Source organism: Natrix helvetica (genome assembly GCF_964273705.1).
Source record: "Natrix helvetica genome assembly, chromosome: 1".
NCBI classification, from domain to species: domain Eukaryota; kingdom Metazoa; phylum Chordata; class Lepidosauria; order Squamata; family Natricidae; genus Natrix; species Natrix helvetica.
This window is the reverse complement of record NC_138548.1, coordinates 212,761,013-212,778,210: the sequence shown is the minus strand read 5'-3', so window position 1 is coordinate 212,778,210 and position 17,198 is coordinate 212,761,013. Positions and strand designations below refer to the sequence as shown.

At 46.3% G+C, this 17,198-nt stretch overlaps 1 protein-coding gene across 4 annotated transcripts in view; it reads left to right on the top strand.

The window, feature by feature from the left end:
- Window positions 1–10,666: 10,666 nt before the first annotated feature.
- LOC309385422 (protein Wnt-10b-like) overlaps window positions 10,667–17,198 on the top strand; it is a 27,699-nt gene continuing 21,167 nt past the window's right edge. Inside the window, exons 1-2 of one of the 4 annotated variants that reach the window (XM_081939897.1) lie at window positions 10,667–10,851; window positions 12,780–12,942. In XM_081939897.1, coding sequence (XP_081796023.1) covers window positions 12,812–12,942 — 131 coding nt within the window. In that variant the 5' untranslated portion in view covers window positions 10,667–10,851; window positions 12,780–12,811. The other 3 variants (XM_081939898.1, XM_081939900.1, XM_081939899.1) reach the window with 3 other exon arrangements.

The following is a 17,198-nucleotide window of genomic DNA, read 5'->3' as shown; positions in this document are numbered from 1 at the left end:
CCGTACGCAGCCTTTGCAGGCTCAGGTTTTGCTGACAGAGGCGCTGCAGGCTTGTCCTTTGCTGTTTCCAAGACGGCCCCATGGGCCAGATCCAAGCAACCTACAGGCTGGATCCAGGCCTTGGGCTTGACACCCATCCTAGTCTCTTTTTATTTTGGGAGAACCATGTGACCTAAAACAGGGCTGCCAGACTGCAATCTGCACATGCAGTAAGAATGGAGCATCACAGCTGCCTCAGGATACAAGGCAAATTTAATCCCCATTGTGAGTTGAGCCAGAGATAACTTGGGTTCAGTCCATAGTTGCCATAATGGCCATAACTCTCAAACTCACCCCAATTCTGCCCTCAAGAAAGGAAGATTAAAGTTCCCCAATACCCTTAGTGGGGTGATAAATAATCTTTTGCATACTGATAATATATGCCATCCCCCCCACCTGCAGTGCACAAAAAGGCAATGTAGTCAAGTATAGGAACAGGCTATTTGATGCATCCAAACGTTTTGATCTTCGGCTCCAACCAGCCCCAGCCTGCTGAATCCTCGAACAGAAATTCTAAGATGAGGTGCTCCAATTTGGCCAACAATCATGCTTCATGCTCAAATTATGGGAAGAGGCAAACTTGCTAAGGTAGGATGAAAATGTGCAAAAAATACCATAAAAGAACACCTTTCTATTAAACCCCAAAGCTGCTTGTGGGAACTTTCTGGTCTCCGCTCTTGCAGTTTCTGGGACAAAATATAAGATCAGAAGTAATTTTGGGCCTAACTGTGGCCATAAGGGTCAATTTACACTTTATAGGGTAGCATGTTTTCTTTGAGCAGACAAGATGGTGGAAACCGCTCCAGTTCACTAATGTTTGTCATGACATGTGCCCATTACATATGGACACCATGCTATGCCGTTCATGCAAGAATCAATGACAAGAATTAGGAAAATGTCACTAACCACTTTCAAGAAAAAACTACTTTTGCTTCAGGTTTCCCGAGGTGTAGCTATGTGTGAAAACAAAATGAGAAAGTGGGGAAGGATATTTCTTTTTTCATGTGCCATCAAGTTAAACCACAGGTAGGCCTTCTCCGGGATGATCTGTCCCCAACCTGGTTCTTCAGGACTCCAAACCATGCACCCATGACTATTGCGTAATGTTGTGATACCAGAATGGCCAGCAGGGGACAGACCATCTTGGAGGGGGTCTAATAATGTGGTCACTAAGCATTTCCTTTAACATCCAGGAATCCTAGCAGTATCTCAAATTGCACAGCAGCTCCTATAACCTGGGGTGGTAAATAATCTTTTGCATACCAAAAATATGCACCCCTCCCACCTTTAAACCCTCAAGCTACACACTGCAAAGCCTGATTCTTACCAAAGTCAACATTAATTCCTCTCAAGGAAAATTATGTATCTCTAGAACATGTTAAGGCACATCTCTTCCATCTGCTAATCCACAGGAAACCTTGGAGACTGGGACAGGGTTACATTGGGGAGGTGGACAGCTATCTAATTGAGGAATAGATCCAGGGGTGGCATTGAAAACATTTAGCAACTGGTTCACCGCCCAGTTGCTGGATGGGCATACCATGGTGGGCGTGGCCTATTCAGCCTCCTGCACCGGGGGGGGGGGTTCACCCTCCCCAGGCTCCGGAGGCTTTCATTGAGCCTCCGGGAGGGCAAAAATGGGCTCCCCGGGCTCCAGAAGCCAGAAGCAGACTTGCTTCTGGACTTCCGGGAGGCCCGTTTTTCGCCCTCCCAGAGCCTCTGCGCAGGCCCTGCACTTACCTGGCATCCAAAACAGGCCGTGTGGAGACTCCTGGTAGAGGTGCGGGGGGGGGGGGTGTTGCAGGCAGTCCTTACAAGTACCAGTTTGGCGAACCAGATGTAAAATTAGCATCCGGTTCACCCGAACTGGTCCGAACCGGCTGAATCCCACCCCTGAATAGATCCCAACAAATTTGTACAAAAAGGACATACAGCTTTCCAATGGATTGGGTCTCCTAACGGCATTTGATTGAGCGATTGATTGATTGATGAGCTGTCCTTTTCGTTTAGTGATTCTGGGTGGCTTACAAACATTAAAGCCAGTAGACATTAAATGTTAAACAATAATAACAACAACAACTACAGTTAAAAGATGGGGAAGAGAACACAAAGCATAGAGGGAGAAGTGGGGGCTTATCTTAATCCAACTACCTCCAGGATGGCGCACTCATGTTGGGGCTCCAGGCCAATTGGCAAAACCAGATCATCCTTACAGGAGGTCAGCAGAGTGAGCAGAGATCTCATTTGGGGGTATAATGTTCCAAAGGGCAGGAGTCACAGCAGAAATGGTTTTTCTCCTGGATCCCATCAGCTGAAATTCTTTGATCGATGGCGCCCACAGCATGCCACTTCTGTTAGATAGGGTAATGGAAAGGCACACACAGGCTAACGGTAACAACTGCTCTTTATTAAATGCAACAAGTGAGAACAATCCAGCGAAGGTTGAGTCTGGGCCTTTCTGGCAGTTGGATCGGCTTCTTGGCTGCCAGGTCGTCATGGAGCGCTCGCTTCTGCAAGCTTTGGCAATGTGCCCCTTTCGCTCACAGCGCTGCCAGGTAGCGTTTCGGAAATGGCGACCTGATTGAGCATGGTCTCCTCTGCAGCTAGCGCAAGGTGGGAAACGCTGTTCGAATTTGCACGCCGGCTTGGTGCGGCTACTGCACATGCGGCAGCTGTCATCTTCTTCACCTTCTGAGGTCTCAGCCTCTGCAGCCTCGCAATGAACGTGTGTGTTCTTTCACGCGTCTTCTGGGGTGCTTTGGTGCTGCAGGGTTTCTGTCGACTTGACGGCCAATTCAGATGCCCTGGCTTCGTCCAAGGCAATTTGTAGAGTGAGGTTAGATTTGGCAAGTAACCTCCTCTGTAAATTAATGTCCCGCACACCACATAGGATGTGGTCAAGAATAAGCTCGTCAAGGTCTCGGAACTCGTAGTATGCTGCGGCCTTTTGTAGCGCCGCAACGTACTCATTGATTGATTTGCCCTCCTTCTGGTTGCGAATATTAAATTTGTGCCGGTGGACGTGCTTAGACGTCTTGGGAGCGTAGTGTGTCCTCAGTGTCCGCTGGAGCACGGATCAAGCGACCGATTGTAGCGGCGTTGATTCTGAGAGTTCTTTGGCAGTTTTGAACACTTCCCGTCCACAGTAACCAAGGAACATGTTTTTCTTGCGGCCTTCAGAAAGGCCCATGAAGTCGTTGGCTTCGAGGAAGCAATCGAACCTCAGCATCTACGAGTCCCAGTGCTCAGTGACTGGGTCATACGGAGTCGGTGAGGTGTGCATGGCCATTTTGTGTTCTGAGGGCATTTTGAGTTTGCCGCTCAAAAATGGCTGCTCGAAGCCACGCTGAGCTCCAGGCTGGATTTACTTGCTGGATTGCTACGCTCCTTTTTGTTCACTTAGTTGCCTTCCAATCCCACCTTCGTCGCTGGTTTTAGATTGGGTAATGGAAAGGCACACACAGGCTAACAGCAACAACAGCTCTTTATTAAGTCAGTAGCAACTATGTACAATCTAGCGAAGGTTGAATCTGACAACAGCCCTTTTATAGGGAGCTGTTAGACCCTTTGACCAATGAGATTAAACCTCTGTTCCCGCCGGAACAGAGGAGCTTGGTGAAAACCATTATAGCTGATGCTAGTATCTAACACTTTCTTTGGGCAAAGGGCAGACCAATCCTATTGGGGCAAGATAGTTCTTCGGATAACCTGGACATATACCATGAAGGGCTTTAACACCTTGAATTGCATCTAGAAGCAAATTGCAGCCAATGCAGTTCGAAAAACAGTGGCGCAACATGGGCCACTCTAGGAGCCAAATTACTGCCTGCGCTGCTACAATTTGCACTTCCGAAAAGTGTTTAAAGGTACCCCCAATTAGAGTGTATTGCAATAGTCCAGATGTGAGGTGACCAGGGCTTGAATGACTGAGCACAAGGACTCCGAATTGAACAAAGGTCACAACTGGTGCACAACAGTGTTGTGCAAAGGCTCTCCTAGCTGCAATTGCCAACTGCTCTTTGAGCAGGAGTTACGAGTCTAGGAGAACCCCTTAGTTGTGGACTTAGTCTGTCTGGAGTAGTATCACCCTATCCAGAATTAAGTTGACTAAAAGTCCTGGATCTTGAAGATCCATGCACCCAGAGCCATTCAATCTTGCCAGGGTTCAGCTGAAGCCTGTTGTTCCCTATCTAAGCTGGTTTTCATACCATAGTTCTCCTCCCTTAACCTTTATGTTGGACAACAAACTACTATTTCTCAGTATCCAAAGAGAGGATTATTATACTCCTAGAGGCATCAAACTTTCTATAACCATATTTGCTCAATAGTGAAGCAGCAGAAGTCCTATTTACAACCAAACCCATCTCTTTTACGCTGCCAATGCTGCTGACTGGTGGGTAGGAAGAGAAAGAAGACGACAACAGGAGGGGAAAGCAGAAAGCTGGAGCACCCAGGAGTGTGTGGCCAAGCAGGCCAGGGGTGGGTTGCTGCCAGCGTTGCTGCCGGTTTGCTTTACATGCGCTTTGCATGTGTGTGCGCAGTTGACTATAAATTACTAAAAAAAGATGCTGACAATGGCATCGGCAACTGGGGAACCTATTTGGGGGCATGGCCAGCCTGGGTTGCTGCCGGTTCAGGTGACCAAGGCCAAAATACCACTACCGGTTCACCCGAACCGGTGCGAACCGGTAGCAACCCACCTCTGCAGCAGGCACCTCGACCAGTGTTTTCTATACTGTAACTAATCCCTACAAACCAATAGGTAAAGATCCTTTTCCCCAGGAGAAGGCAAAGGAAGAACTGCAGGTTGTGTTAGGGTTGTTTGTGGTTTCTTTTTCTCCTTCACCAGACACACCCTATATATGAGAAAAACTAGTGGATGCAAACCAGCTTGTTCAGTTCCACCTAAGTCATAAACTGACATGCTGCACTGATTGAAGGTACCCATTGTACACCACTACTCTAAAGCACTCTAAACACTGCACAAGCTTCATATACACAGGTAGTGCCACACTGTGCCACACTGTTAAAAGCCCCAAAGATCCTTCTAACACACAGCAATCTTTGCCACAAAAGGCATCAAAACAATGCTCAGAAAACGATAAAATAGCAGTTCTCCTCATCAACGAAGGTTTTAGTGGTCTACACACCACCTCTGGGAGTCACTTTGGTGTACAGATAATCCTTGCTGACTTGTTCACCAACCCAAAGTTACAAGACTGCTAAATGAGGAGATTTACAACCAATCCTCATAGTCGTGACTGTTGCAGAATCCCTGCGGTCACATGATTACAATGAGGACACTTGGCAATTGGCTGTTGTAATTATAATGGTCACGGTATTTCACAGTGATCACCATTTGCAATCTTCATCGGCGGCTTCCAATGAGCATTGTCAATGGGAAAGCCAGCAGGATGTCACAAATGACCATCAAGTGATGTTGTGCTTAACAACCATGCAGAAGTCACTTAACAATAGCTACTGGAATCACAAGGACTACCATTGTAAGTTGGCATAGTCCCATAGCATTGCGCTTTACAATCATATGGCTTAGCGATGAAGTTACTAGCCCCAATTATCAATGGTAAGCAAATCTAGACAGCATACTAAAAAGCAAAGACTTCACGCTGCCAACAAAAGTGCGTATAGGCAAGGCTACGGTTTTCCCAGTTGCAATGTATGGCTGTGAAGGTTGGACCATAAGAAAGGCTGAGCACCAAAGAATTGAGGCTTTTGAACTATGGTGTAGAAGACTTTTGTGGACTGCAAGGTGATCAAACCGGTCAGTCCTTGAGGAGATCAACCCTGACTGCTCTTTAGAAAGCCAGATCCTGAAGATGAAACTCAAATACTTTGGCCACCTAATGAGAAGGAAGGACTCACTGGAGAAGAGCCTAATACTGGAAAAGATTGAGGGCAAAAGAAGAAGGGGACGGCGGAGAATGAGGTGGCTGGATGGAGTCACTGAAGCAGTGGCTTAAATGGACTCGAGGATGATAGAGAGCTTAAATGGACTAGAGGATGATAGAGGACAGGAAGGGCTGGAGGAATGTTGTCCCTGGGGTCGCGATGGGTCGGACACGACTTCGCAACTAACAATAACAAAGCAAGGTCTACCTGTAGTGGTAGAAACCAGAAGATCATGTGTTCTAGTCCTGGCTTAGGCAGAAAGCCAGCTGGATGATCTGGGGCCAGTCCTCAGTTCCAGGAAGGAGACAAGGGCAAAGCACTTCTGAAATCTTACCAAGAGAACTGCAGTCTTCTGGCAGTCTCCAGCAGTGAATATTGACTTGATGGTGTGTGCACCCATATAAACTGAATAAATCCCACCATACATCATACTCACTAATCACAGATCCACCACTTACACTGAGATGTTCTCGACTCTATTTTTAATACCACATCTGGTTGCCCCTTGTTAGCTTCATTTCTAAAGCAAAATTGAAGTCAGCTAAATCAGGTCTGGAAGAAAAAAGGATTTAAATTTTCCTTCCACAATCCTGATAGGAACTTTTCTTCCTTTTTTTTTGTCCTTTTCTTCTAGCCTTTCATACAGGATTGACAGAGAGAAAAATCCAACTGGGTCTTGATTATGACCACAAAGATGAAACAAATTTAAGGCTCTCTGCATTTGCTCGGCTTCCAGCATGAATGTCCCTACCAGAGATGGGTCCCTAGCGGTTCGGCCGGGTTCAGCCAAGTAGGTAGTAACTCAGCCACCCACACACCCGAACCGGTTCTATTGTCGGCGGTGCCATCTTGATTTTTGGTTTTGTGCATGCACAGAACAATATCCTTTGCAGAAATGTAATTTTTCCCCTTTTCTAACATTCTGCACATGTGCAGAACTGTTTTGGTGTAAATATGCACGCGCACGGAGCAAAAATATTTTTGCAGCAACCCAGCCCTGGTCCTTGCCGTTGGCAGCTACTTGATCATGAAAAATCAACCATGTTGACTGACAGGATATATTTAATTTAGTCCCCCATTAGTTGCTGGATCAGGTCAGTTACTGTATAAACCACACCGCTGGACTGGTGCCACGTTCCAAGCCAAACTGGTTTACATTTAGAGAAGCAAGCCGTGAGCAAGCTGTGATTTTAGGCCTGTTTCTTTATCACACAACTCTTTGAAGCGGCAGAATGGTTAAAGGTGGAGTGGGGGTATAGTAATCCATGCAGGTGTTGTGGGGGGGAATGTAAATACAACCAGAATGAGTTTATTTTATGAGAGTGATGATGGGAGATACAGAAGAATATTGACAGATTTGAACATTGGGCGCTATCTAATAAAATGAAATTCAGTGGTGAAAAGAGTAAGGTTCTACATTTAGGCAAGAAAAAAGAAATGCACAGGTACAATATAGGTACCTTGCTCAATAGTAGTAACTGTGAGGGATCTTGGAATCCTAATGGACAACCATTTAAATATGAGCCAGCAGTGTGCAGCAGCTGCCAAAAAATCCAACGTAGTTCTGGGCTGCATAAACAGAGGGACAGAATCAAGATCATGCAAAGAGTTAATATCACTTTATAATGCCTTGGTAAGGCCACACTTGGAATACTGCACTCAGTTTTGGTTGCCACGATGTAGAAAAGATGTGGAGACTCTAGAAAGAGTGCAGAGAGGAGCAACAAAGATGATTAGGGGACTGGAGGCTAAAACATATGAAGAACGGTTGCAGGAACTGGGTATCTCTAGTTTAATGAAAAGAAGGACTAGGGGAGACATGATAGCAGTGTTCCAATATCTCAGGGGTTGCCACAAAGAAGTGGGAGTCAAACTATTCTCCAAGGCACCCCAGGGTAGAACACAAAGCAATGAGTGGAAACTAATCAAGGAGAGAAGCAACTTAGAACTAAGGAGAAATTTCCTGACAGTTAGAACAATTAATCAGTGAAACAACTTGCCTCCAGAAGTTGTGAATGCCTCAACACTGGAAGTCTTTAAGAAGATGTTGGATAACCATTTGTCTGAAGTGGTGTAGAGTTTCCTGTCTAAGCAAGGGGTTGGACTAGACTTCCAAGGTCCCTTCCAACTCTGTTATTCTGTATTCTAGATATTCTGAATAGTGACACTACTGACCAATCTGTAAACAATCCAGAATAGTCTTGGAAAACTCCACACCTGAGCTTTCAGCTCTGAAACTCAGCCCTGTATCTTTTTCCTGAGTCCAGGCAAAACATTCAAGATTCTCTGGTCCCGAGTTTCTAAGTCCTCGCTCGGTTTTACGGACCGAGCCTAGCTCTGGCGCCTAAACTCTACAGGTCACCTACTCCCGCGCAGAGAGCGAGCCGTCCCTCAAATAATCCCACCCTCGGCGCCTCACCTTTCCTCCCGACTGACTCACACATAATCATCCCCCGCAGCCAAGATAAACGGGGGGGGGGGGGAGGGAGGACGGTGGAAGCAACCGCTACGAGCGGCGCAATTGCAACTAACTGCCGCGCGCGACATTAAACAAGCACCCCGCTCCGCCCCTGCTTCAATTCTCACTCCGGGAAGGCCCCGGCTTGTGGGGAACCGGCACAGGCAAAGCCCACCAGCAAGCCTGGAGATTAATCGACCCCGCCTTGGAAAGTCCCTGTCTTGCAGATGAAGCGGGCAGGGCGGTTTTTCCCTTCACGCCAGCTCGACTGTTGTGGAGAGTGGGAGAGGGGGTGGGGGCGTCAGGAGCTCGCGTGGCCGGGGCACGCCCGGCCTCCAGCGGCCTGGAAACTTGAAGCGCATCCCGTGGGCAAAACAAATAATAATAAAGCTGCCAAAGGCGGAAAACATCCACCCGCGGCGCAACGCTTTTCACACTGCAACAATGCAAAACCTTTGCCTCTTCTTACTACTTAAGGTGGCTTCCTTGCTTAAGTCGTCTAAAATGATTTTAAAAGTGCTCGTTAGGCAGAGCTACATCCGAGCTGCACCCAGTGGCGGATTAAAGCTCACTGGCAAATCTTGGTGCCCCCTCCTGTGTACAAATCTCCATTGGGTTTTTTCCCAACTTTGTGATGCCTCCTTTGGGCCTGGTACCCTAAGCACGTGCTTAGCCTGCTTAATGGCTAATATACCACTGGCTGCACCTATCCCACGGATAGTATAGGAATCTATGGTGCTCTTGAAAGACGATGGGGGGGGGAGGGGAGAATTATATCTGGAGGGCGGGAAGAAAGCGGGCTAATCGGCTTCGGCTTCCATATTCTCATTTGCACGTGTACTAAAGATCCTCCAAATGCAGTATCGACTGTGATGAAGTAGCGTTGCCTTTGCAAAAGAGTTTATACTTGTTTGTTATTTAAGCCAAAAGCAGGCAACGCCTGGAGAGCCGGCGAACCTCGCTTTGCAAACCGATCGTGCCGGTGCTCTAGGAAGCAATAACTCGGCCGCGCAGCTAAGATCGCCAATTGGAGGCGCCAGCTCTGAACGCGGGAGCTGTTGCTCTTCTACTGTGCTTTGTCAGAACCAGGCCTACATGTCTGACGCCTACGCTTGGTACCCACGTGCCAGTTGAGTAAATTCTTATTTAGGAGACCACTTTTCCCCTCCCCGTTTATGAACGCATCTCCTTTCACCTCGACGACTGGACAATAGTCCTAAAGAGAAACACTTTTCCCCTGGGTAAAATTCTTGCAATTCTATACAGTGAAAATAAAACTTTGGGAGCGCCAAAAACGATGTTTTTAAGTGCTCGGACAATCGAGTAATACTCCCAGCGGTGCGGAAGAGTAAGAGTAAGAAGACGTTCGCTTCGATCTTTTTTTTTAAGCAGAAATAAGAAAAGCGACTGAACGATTGCGGTACCCTCTCCTGCTTGTAAAGGGGGGGGGCAGGAGGAGTTCGTGTCCTTTGCAAGTTTTGCTACGGTTTTTTCCAGCAGAAAATCCTCGAATGCTCGAAAACAAGCAAGTCCTTCGTAGCTTTTTTATCTAAAAAGACATTTGCAAGATTGCCCTTTTTTGTATTGAAAACTAAAGGTTGCATATTCCACCTAGCTGAGGTTCTACACGTTTTAAAAATTGAAGCTCTACAGTCGGTAGTAAACGGCTCCGATACAGGCACATTAGATAAGTATAGACGATCTTTGCTTACTCTATATTTCATGGTGAGATTTTATACACAGCTTTTCGCATGGGATGGGATTCCCAACGAAGGTTTTTAACCAGAATTAGCACAGCATGGGTATATGAAGAGTTGCGCATACAAGTACAGTATTCTTATGTATCCCGGGAAGGGTGGCTATATATTCCTGGGCGCCTGGATGGCTATTTGAGGTTTGTTGCGCAATGAGCTGCGGTTCAGAAATTAATATCATCCTTTTATATTTCAGGCTGTTAAGATAACCATTTCTGTAACGTAGTTGTAATGAGGCAGCGAGGGAGCACTTAAGTACCAACCCGCTCCCCACGGGACGCGAGAGGCAGAACTCCCGGCGAAAACGATGCGCATACTAGGCTGCCCTTCGAAGCACCGTCGAAACTGTTCTCCGCGGACGCGCAGGAAACCCTCCTTTGCTTTCTCGATGACTCCTACTAGCCTGCTTGAAGGGGGAGGGCGTCGCAGGTCTCTCGGGATTACCCTTGGGAGGGGAAGGGGGTAGACTAGATGGCCTTTTGATCTCGCCTCCCTTCGACGACTTTGTGTGACTCCCCCGTTCAAGAGGGGAGGGGAAAGCCAGGGTGACCCACACGTGAACAGGGTGGGACCGTCGACAGAGACAGGAGGAATTGCGAAGCACCCTCGAATAGGGGGAGCCGGGACGTGAAGCGGAGGATGAGCGTGCAAGTGTGTGGAAGTGAAGCGCTTGGATTCGGAGTGTAAAAGGTAAGCGGGCGAGTTGAGACGAGAGAAAGCCTAGGTAAAATCTGCGGAGGAATCGTGCAGAAACCTCCCCCGCGAAAAGGGGATCTGATGAGGACGACGGTCTCTGAAAAAAGTGACACATACACACACACCCCAAAGAGATCCCTACTGGGGAACAAGGGGCAGAGAGGCCGTCGGCAGGAAGAGAGGGGTCCTGCGCCCGCTTTGCGCTCGGGAAGGCTATAGGTGCCGAACGCTGCCCATGGGACCACGGCGGGACAGCGTTCACGCCCGTGGGTGTGGGCATTGCGCTCGAACCGCACCCGAAGGAATTGAACAGCTGCTTCCCGGCTTCGGCTGCCCCCGGATGGGGAGGGGAAAACTTCGCCCAGGCGAGGCTTTAGTGAGCTGCGGAGCGAGCGAGCGAGAGAAGGGGCAGGTAGATGAGGAGGAGAAGAAAGGGATCGGCCAGAACACGGGCGAAAGTGGAGGGCGTCCCCCTGGTTGCTGGGACGGTAAGCTTGGCGAGGCAGGGGCGCGCTTGTGCGTGGACAGTCGGGCAGAAAAAAGGAAAAAGGAGCGCGAGGGTGGTTCTGTTACATCGGGCATTCTGGGTTGTGAAAGGGCGGTCTACCCTGCGGGGTCTCGGGAGAGACTTTCCAGCTTAAGCTGCCGTAAAGGGTTTGGGCACAAGGTCCCTGGGGAAAGCAACGATTGCGGGAGCCTCAAAGGAAAAGATAAAGACAGGTGGGTTTCCTGCCTGGGTTCATGGTTGGATTCCCATCTCCTCTCTCTCTCTCTCCTCTTCTGTCGGGTCACTTGCATCTTTAATAAGGTTGAATAGGCAGAAGTGCAACTGGTGTCCTTCCTTGTACCCATCATATAGGAGATATTGGTATCTAGGGAATTTCTGACTATCATCCAGAGTTCATTCAAGAAAAAAGTTTGGAAACCTTGACTCTGGGGGCATAAGTGGTGTGCATATGATTAGGGTTATAGATTGGGGACAGCCTGTCTCCCAAAGCTAGATGCAGCAGGGCACAAAGAAGAATGGGTGTCTTCTTCATTTTCTGCTGTGAACATCTCAGGGCATCTGGTTGGCCGTTGTGAGAAGCAAAGTGCGGGACTAAAATCAGCCTTGGTCCAATCTAGTTGGGTCCTTGGAGTCTTAAGGTCTTGTTTTTTTTCAGTTGTTGGGAAGAGCTCTATCTATCATACTCCTTTTTTTCTTCCTTGGAAATCTATATCCAGGTTAGTCTATGAAGCAGATGTGGTTTGAGTTGCATGAAAAAAGGGATCTTCTGTCAGTAGCAGTAACAACGATTCGATATTGCTTGTAGAAAGCTGTGTAGAAGCCATGATTTGACTTAAACTGGAGGGAATCCAATCCAGGAGGGTGAGGCTGGGCTATTTCCTTAAGGGCCCTCTTTATTATTTGTTTTCATGTTTATGAAAAGTTGCCATTGACAGCAAACGTTCTGAAAAGAAGCCTCCATAAGCCATACAATTATATAATAGTCCCCCATTCCAATAACCTAAGAATAATCCATAAGACAATGCCAGTTTGGGGAAAGGTTAATTTTTTGCTACATGTATATCCCTTTTCTGAAAATCAGAGGAGTGCCTATCTCTTCTTGTTTTATCCTCATAACATTGTTCAAAGTAGACTGGGGTAAACTCCATAGACATAACTTCTTGGTCCATTATTCTGTGCTATCTACCTTTATATATAGTAACACTTTTAGTTGAATTAGCTTTTTCTTATGAATTAGCACAAAATAAGCTAAACTAACCCAACATACCACATGAAAACATATAGAAGGTTAAAACTAATCCAGCTTAATGTGTTTTCTAGATGTGGCCACCAGATCTCTATATTGTATGTGAGCTCAGTCACTGACTCTAAAACAACTTGCTTTCCACCTGGTTCTTAGCTTTCCCTTTTGCAGGTTCTTCACCCCGATCCCTCCTTGGCAGGGACATGAGGGAGAGGGCGTCATCCAACCACACTAGAGGACCAACCCAACGCATCCAGGTGGAGTTCAGTATGGCCCCAAGGAACCCCCATGTGAATACTTGTCTTTTTGCTGCTTGCCTCTGCCTTTGGAGAGGGTAAGTAATATGACTGTTGGGAGTGGAGGTGCCTGTTCTGGAGCAGGTAGCCTCAAGAGGATGTGGGTTTTGAAATCACTTGGAAGAACTTTGGGATCAGGGCAGGAGTACCAAAGAAGAGCCGTCTACTTTAAGCACATTTTCCCACCTTCCCCTCTCTACAGAGCCAATAATAGGGTGAGAACAGCCTCTGCGGCTATAGTCTCAGACCACTTTTGCTCTTTTATACTTCCTCTTCCTGTTAAATATGAGCACAATTGCTAAATGCCAGGAAAATCTGGGTTTATAATTTAAATTGAGGGAAGCGGGAAGTAGGGCTCCCCAGAATGTGATCTTGAAGATTATTTTTGAGATGAACTGATAGCCTCTGAGCATGCTACGGATAGCCCTCTAAACACGAGAAGGCTGGGGGGGGGGGGAATTGTAGGAAAGTAGATTGGATGACGATGCTCTTACTGTTTTCATTGTGGGAATAGTTAATAAATGTGGAAGGTTGGTGGAATCCTCCAACCTTCTCACTTGCTGGTAAGACAACAAATACCAATCGCATGCCCATCAGGGATGGGACACAGTTGGGTGAGGGTAGGTGAATGTTTGGGAGAGTACATTTATCCACCCGCCAAATTGTCAGGTGGATGACATCCAAGAGCCAAGGATGGTTGCTGCTGAATGTAGGAGAAGAGTTGTATCTCATGTATCTTCATCTCAGGTGTTAGCAAGCAGCCATCATTAAGGGTGATTTTCATGTTGGCTACAATGGATGCTGTAACAGCCCTGTGTATAACAACTAGGGAGGTATTTCTGATGTACATGTCTGGTCTCTTCTGCAAAGCCAAGAATTAGAATGAAGCTGAAATGGGTGTGTTGTGGCCTGCCAGTGCAGCTGGCAGCAGATTCGGACAGTGAGGAGGTTGGGGAGGAACATGGGCTAGTCCTGGAGTCTGGAGAAGGCTCTGATTAGGGCTCTATGTCGGAGGCAGAGATTGGGCCAGGGCCGTCTGACAGTTATCAGCTGCCTTCAGAGTCAGACATCAGTGAGGCAGACAGACAGCTTGAGCCTGTTTCCAGTGTGTGCATGCACAGAGTTGCCAGACAAAAGGAACAGCTAAAGAACAGGGGTCGACTTGGGAGTAAGGCCATAGGTGGAGGCTGAATGAGCCCTCCCAGAGGAAATAAAAGAGGAGCGAAAGGAGAGTGGAGTTTGCAGGATACAAATAGTTCGCTTAATTGGTTCATGACTCTCCCAGACACCTTGCCAAGTTTTGTATATATCAGCCTGGCAGTTCTCCAAGCCAGATAAGGTCTGTGACTGTAAATCCTCCCTTGAAAGACTTTGCTGGATGTGAATGAGAAGAATTCACAGCAAATTAATAAAAGGGGATTTTGTCAGGACCAGGAGCTTCTTCATGCTCTTGGGAAGCTTAGGTCAGAACATAGTGCTCCAGTATTAAGTCTGGTATTTTTGTGAAACTTTCCAGGCTGCTCGTCTTTATGCATTCATAGAGCCTTTCTCGCTCTAATGCCTCTTCCCCCCCAGGGGCTGTACTCAAACTCTTATTATCTCTGACAGCCCAGTTACAGGTAGTCTTTGACTTACGACCAAGATTGGAACCAGAATTTCCATTGCTAAATAAAGTGGTTGTTAAATAAATCACACTAAATTTATGACCTTCCTTGCCAGTGTCATTAAGTGAAACTGTCATTGTTGTATGAAACCTGAAGTCATTAAGCTGATCCAGCTTCCCCCATTGACTTGGGTTGTTGGAACCAAGGGCGTAAATGGTGATCACGTCACCCTGGGATACTTCAACTATCATTCGTTCCCAAGCACCCTAATTTTCATCGTGTGATTGTAGGAACACTGTGATAGTCGTGAGTGGGATGACCTGTCATAAGTCACTTTTTTCAGCGCCATCATAACTTTGAACTGACACTAAATGTATGGTGGTAAGTCAAGGACTACATGCATTGTGCTGGTCCAACACATTTAGCTAAAATATTTCAGATGGCCAACCTGAGGATTGTAGAAAGTTCCTGCTTTGGGCCTTTGAATGCTAATCCAGTTATAACACTAGAATAAAGGATCAATGGCCTAATGTCCTGTTCCATAATTCGGGGCGCAAGCACCATTCTTCCCCTTTTACAGACCAAGGACCTTTGCCTCTGAGAGTGGAACAGGATGTTCCCTGTTTTAAACCTTGTTGAAATTTGGAAATGGGGTGGCATGTGGGTTTCCTCTTTCTGCTTCCTTCCTTTCTAATCTTGAAAACAAAGCATTGCTTAAGATAATCTTTCCCAGCCTATTAACTAGACAGGTAGCAAATGAGAGGTATGTAGCCTACGCCATGCACATTTGGAAGACACCCATATGGAAAAACCAAAGCTTTAAAGTTAGCAGGGAGAAAGAGGCATAAGGCAACCATGTCCGCATTGAGTCACCTGCTTGCCACTGTTGATTGACTAAACAAGGGGCAAAGCACAGTGGCCCTTGAGAGATTCTCTACTGGAGTGTTTGTGTGAGTGAGTTTCAGAGAGAGAGGAATTCGAATGATCCTTTTCTGATTTTTCAGCTGTACAACTATTCAAGGGTCACCCTTGGCCTTTTTGTGGCACATCAAGGGTTGCATTCCAAAAAGGAGGTAGATCTGGGATGAGATTCAATCTGCTTTAATTTAAACACAGCGATACATTAACCATTTTTCCCCTTTGCCCATAAAAAATACAATTTGGGAAAGTGTGGAGGGTTTCAGTCCGGGGGGGGGGGGGGTGCACATGCAACTTTTGGACCAAAGCTGTAGCCTCAGCTGATGGCCTTCTCCCATCTCAGATGCTTTGAGGATACTCCCAGCTTCAGAGAAGAAAGAAGTCCTGCGATCCTTTGGAGATTTATGGGCTCATTGCAGCTTCTGTAGGCTTTAATTAATACAATACAATAGTAGAGTTGGGGACTTCCGGTTTGTTCCCGGTGCCGATGGCAGGCTTTTTTTTAGCCTGTCAGATCAAGAGACAGTTAGAGGTGTTTTTTTACGATCTTTAACACCTCGGACACTCGTAAATTCTTGGAATTTATGAGGGAGAGATTCAGCTGCTGGGTTGAGCCCTTGTGTACCCTCCGGAGTCCGGAGTCTGACGAGGTTTGCCCCCCTTCGCAGTTGTTGTATTCTCCTGCCTTTTTGATAACCTCTGCTAAAAAAGCAGAACCAGTCGCCGGGAGCAGCCTTAACATCTTAACATCTTAACATCCCAAGAAGGAAGCAAGACTTTTGCAAGTATTTTAAGTTTTAATTGGGGGAAGAAAAAAAAAAAAAAAAGAAATCTCCTTAAAAAGAACACTACTGCTGAGTTCGAGAGGCGTGGGCTTAGAACAAAGGATTCAAAATGGCGTTGATTTATAGCTGAAAACCTACAGAAAACGAAAGCTAATTACCTGCTGATAGCCGGGGCAATAAAGGCGGAACGGCTGAAACAACCCTAACTATTAACAATCTTTAAGCCAGTTTACATAACCTGAACTACTTAAATGTCAAAGTTTTAATTTCGAGCAACTTAGAAAGAAACATTTGCAAGTATTAATTTACAGCTGAATACCTAAGGAAAACGAAAGTTAATTGAATGGTGACAGCTAGAGGCGGCTGTAAGAATTATTAATTATGGCAACGGAAAAAAAAGCTTCACCAGGTGCCACAATAAATTATCAGGATTTCAAGGACTTTATAAGGGAAGAAAATGCTTTTTTACGCAAAGAAATTAAGGAGGTTAAAGAAATGGTTCAGGATACCATTAAAAAACATGATCAACTTGATAAAAAATTACACACTTTAGCCACAGGTCTGTCAGAAGTTGTTCTTAAGGTGGACAGCAAAGTTAATCATCTGGCTTTGGATTTGGAAACTAAAACGAAGGAAACAGATTTGAAATTTGTTGAAATGGAGGGGAATATGCAGAGGATGGATAAGGAGATTATCATGATGCAATTCAGATCTATGGAGTACGCTGTTAGACTGAGGGGTATCAGAGAAAACCCTAGAGAGGACTTAAGAAAAGTTTGTGCTGATGCTCTGGCCACGTTATTGAAGATCCAGAATTCTTCTGAGATTTTTGCAAGGATTGACAAAATTTACAGAGTTAACTCACGTATTGCATCACAAAGGCAACTACCAAGGGATGTTGTGATATACTTTACTGAGAGAAATCTTAGAAATGATATTCTGCAAAATTCTTATTATTCATCTTTGCAATTAGATGGGAAAACGATC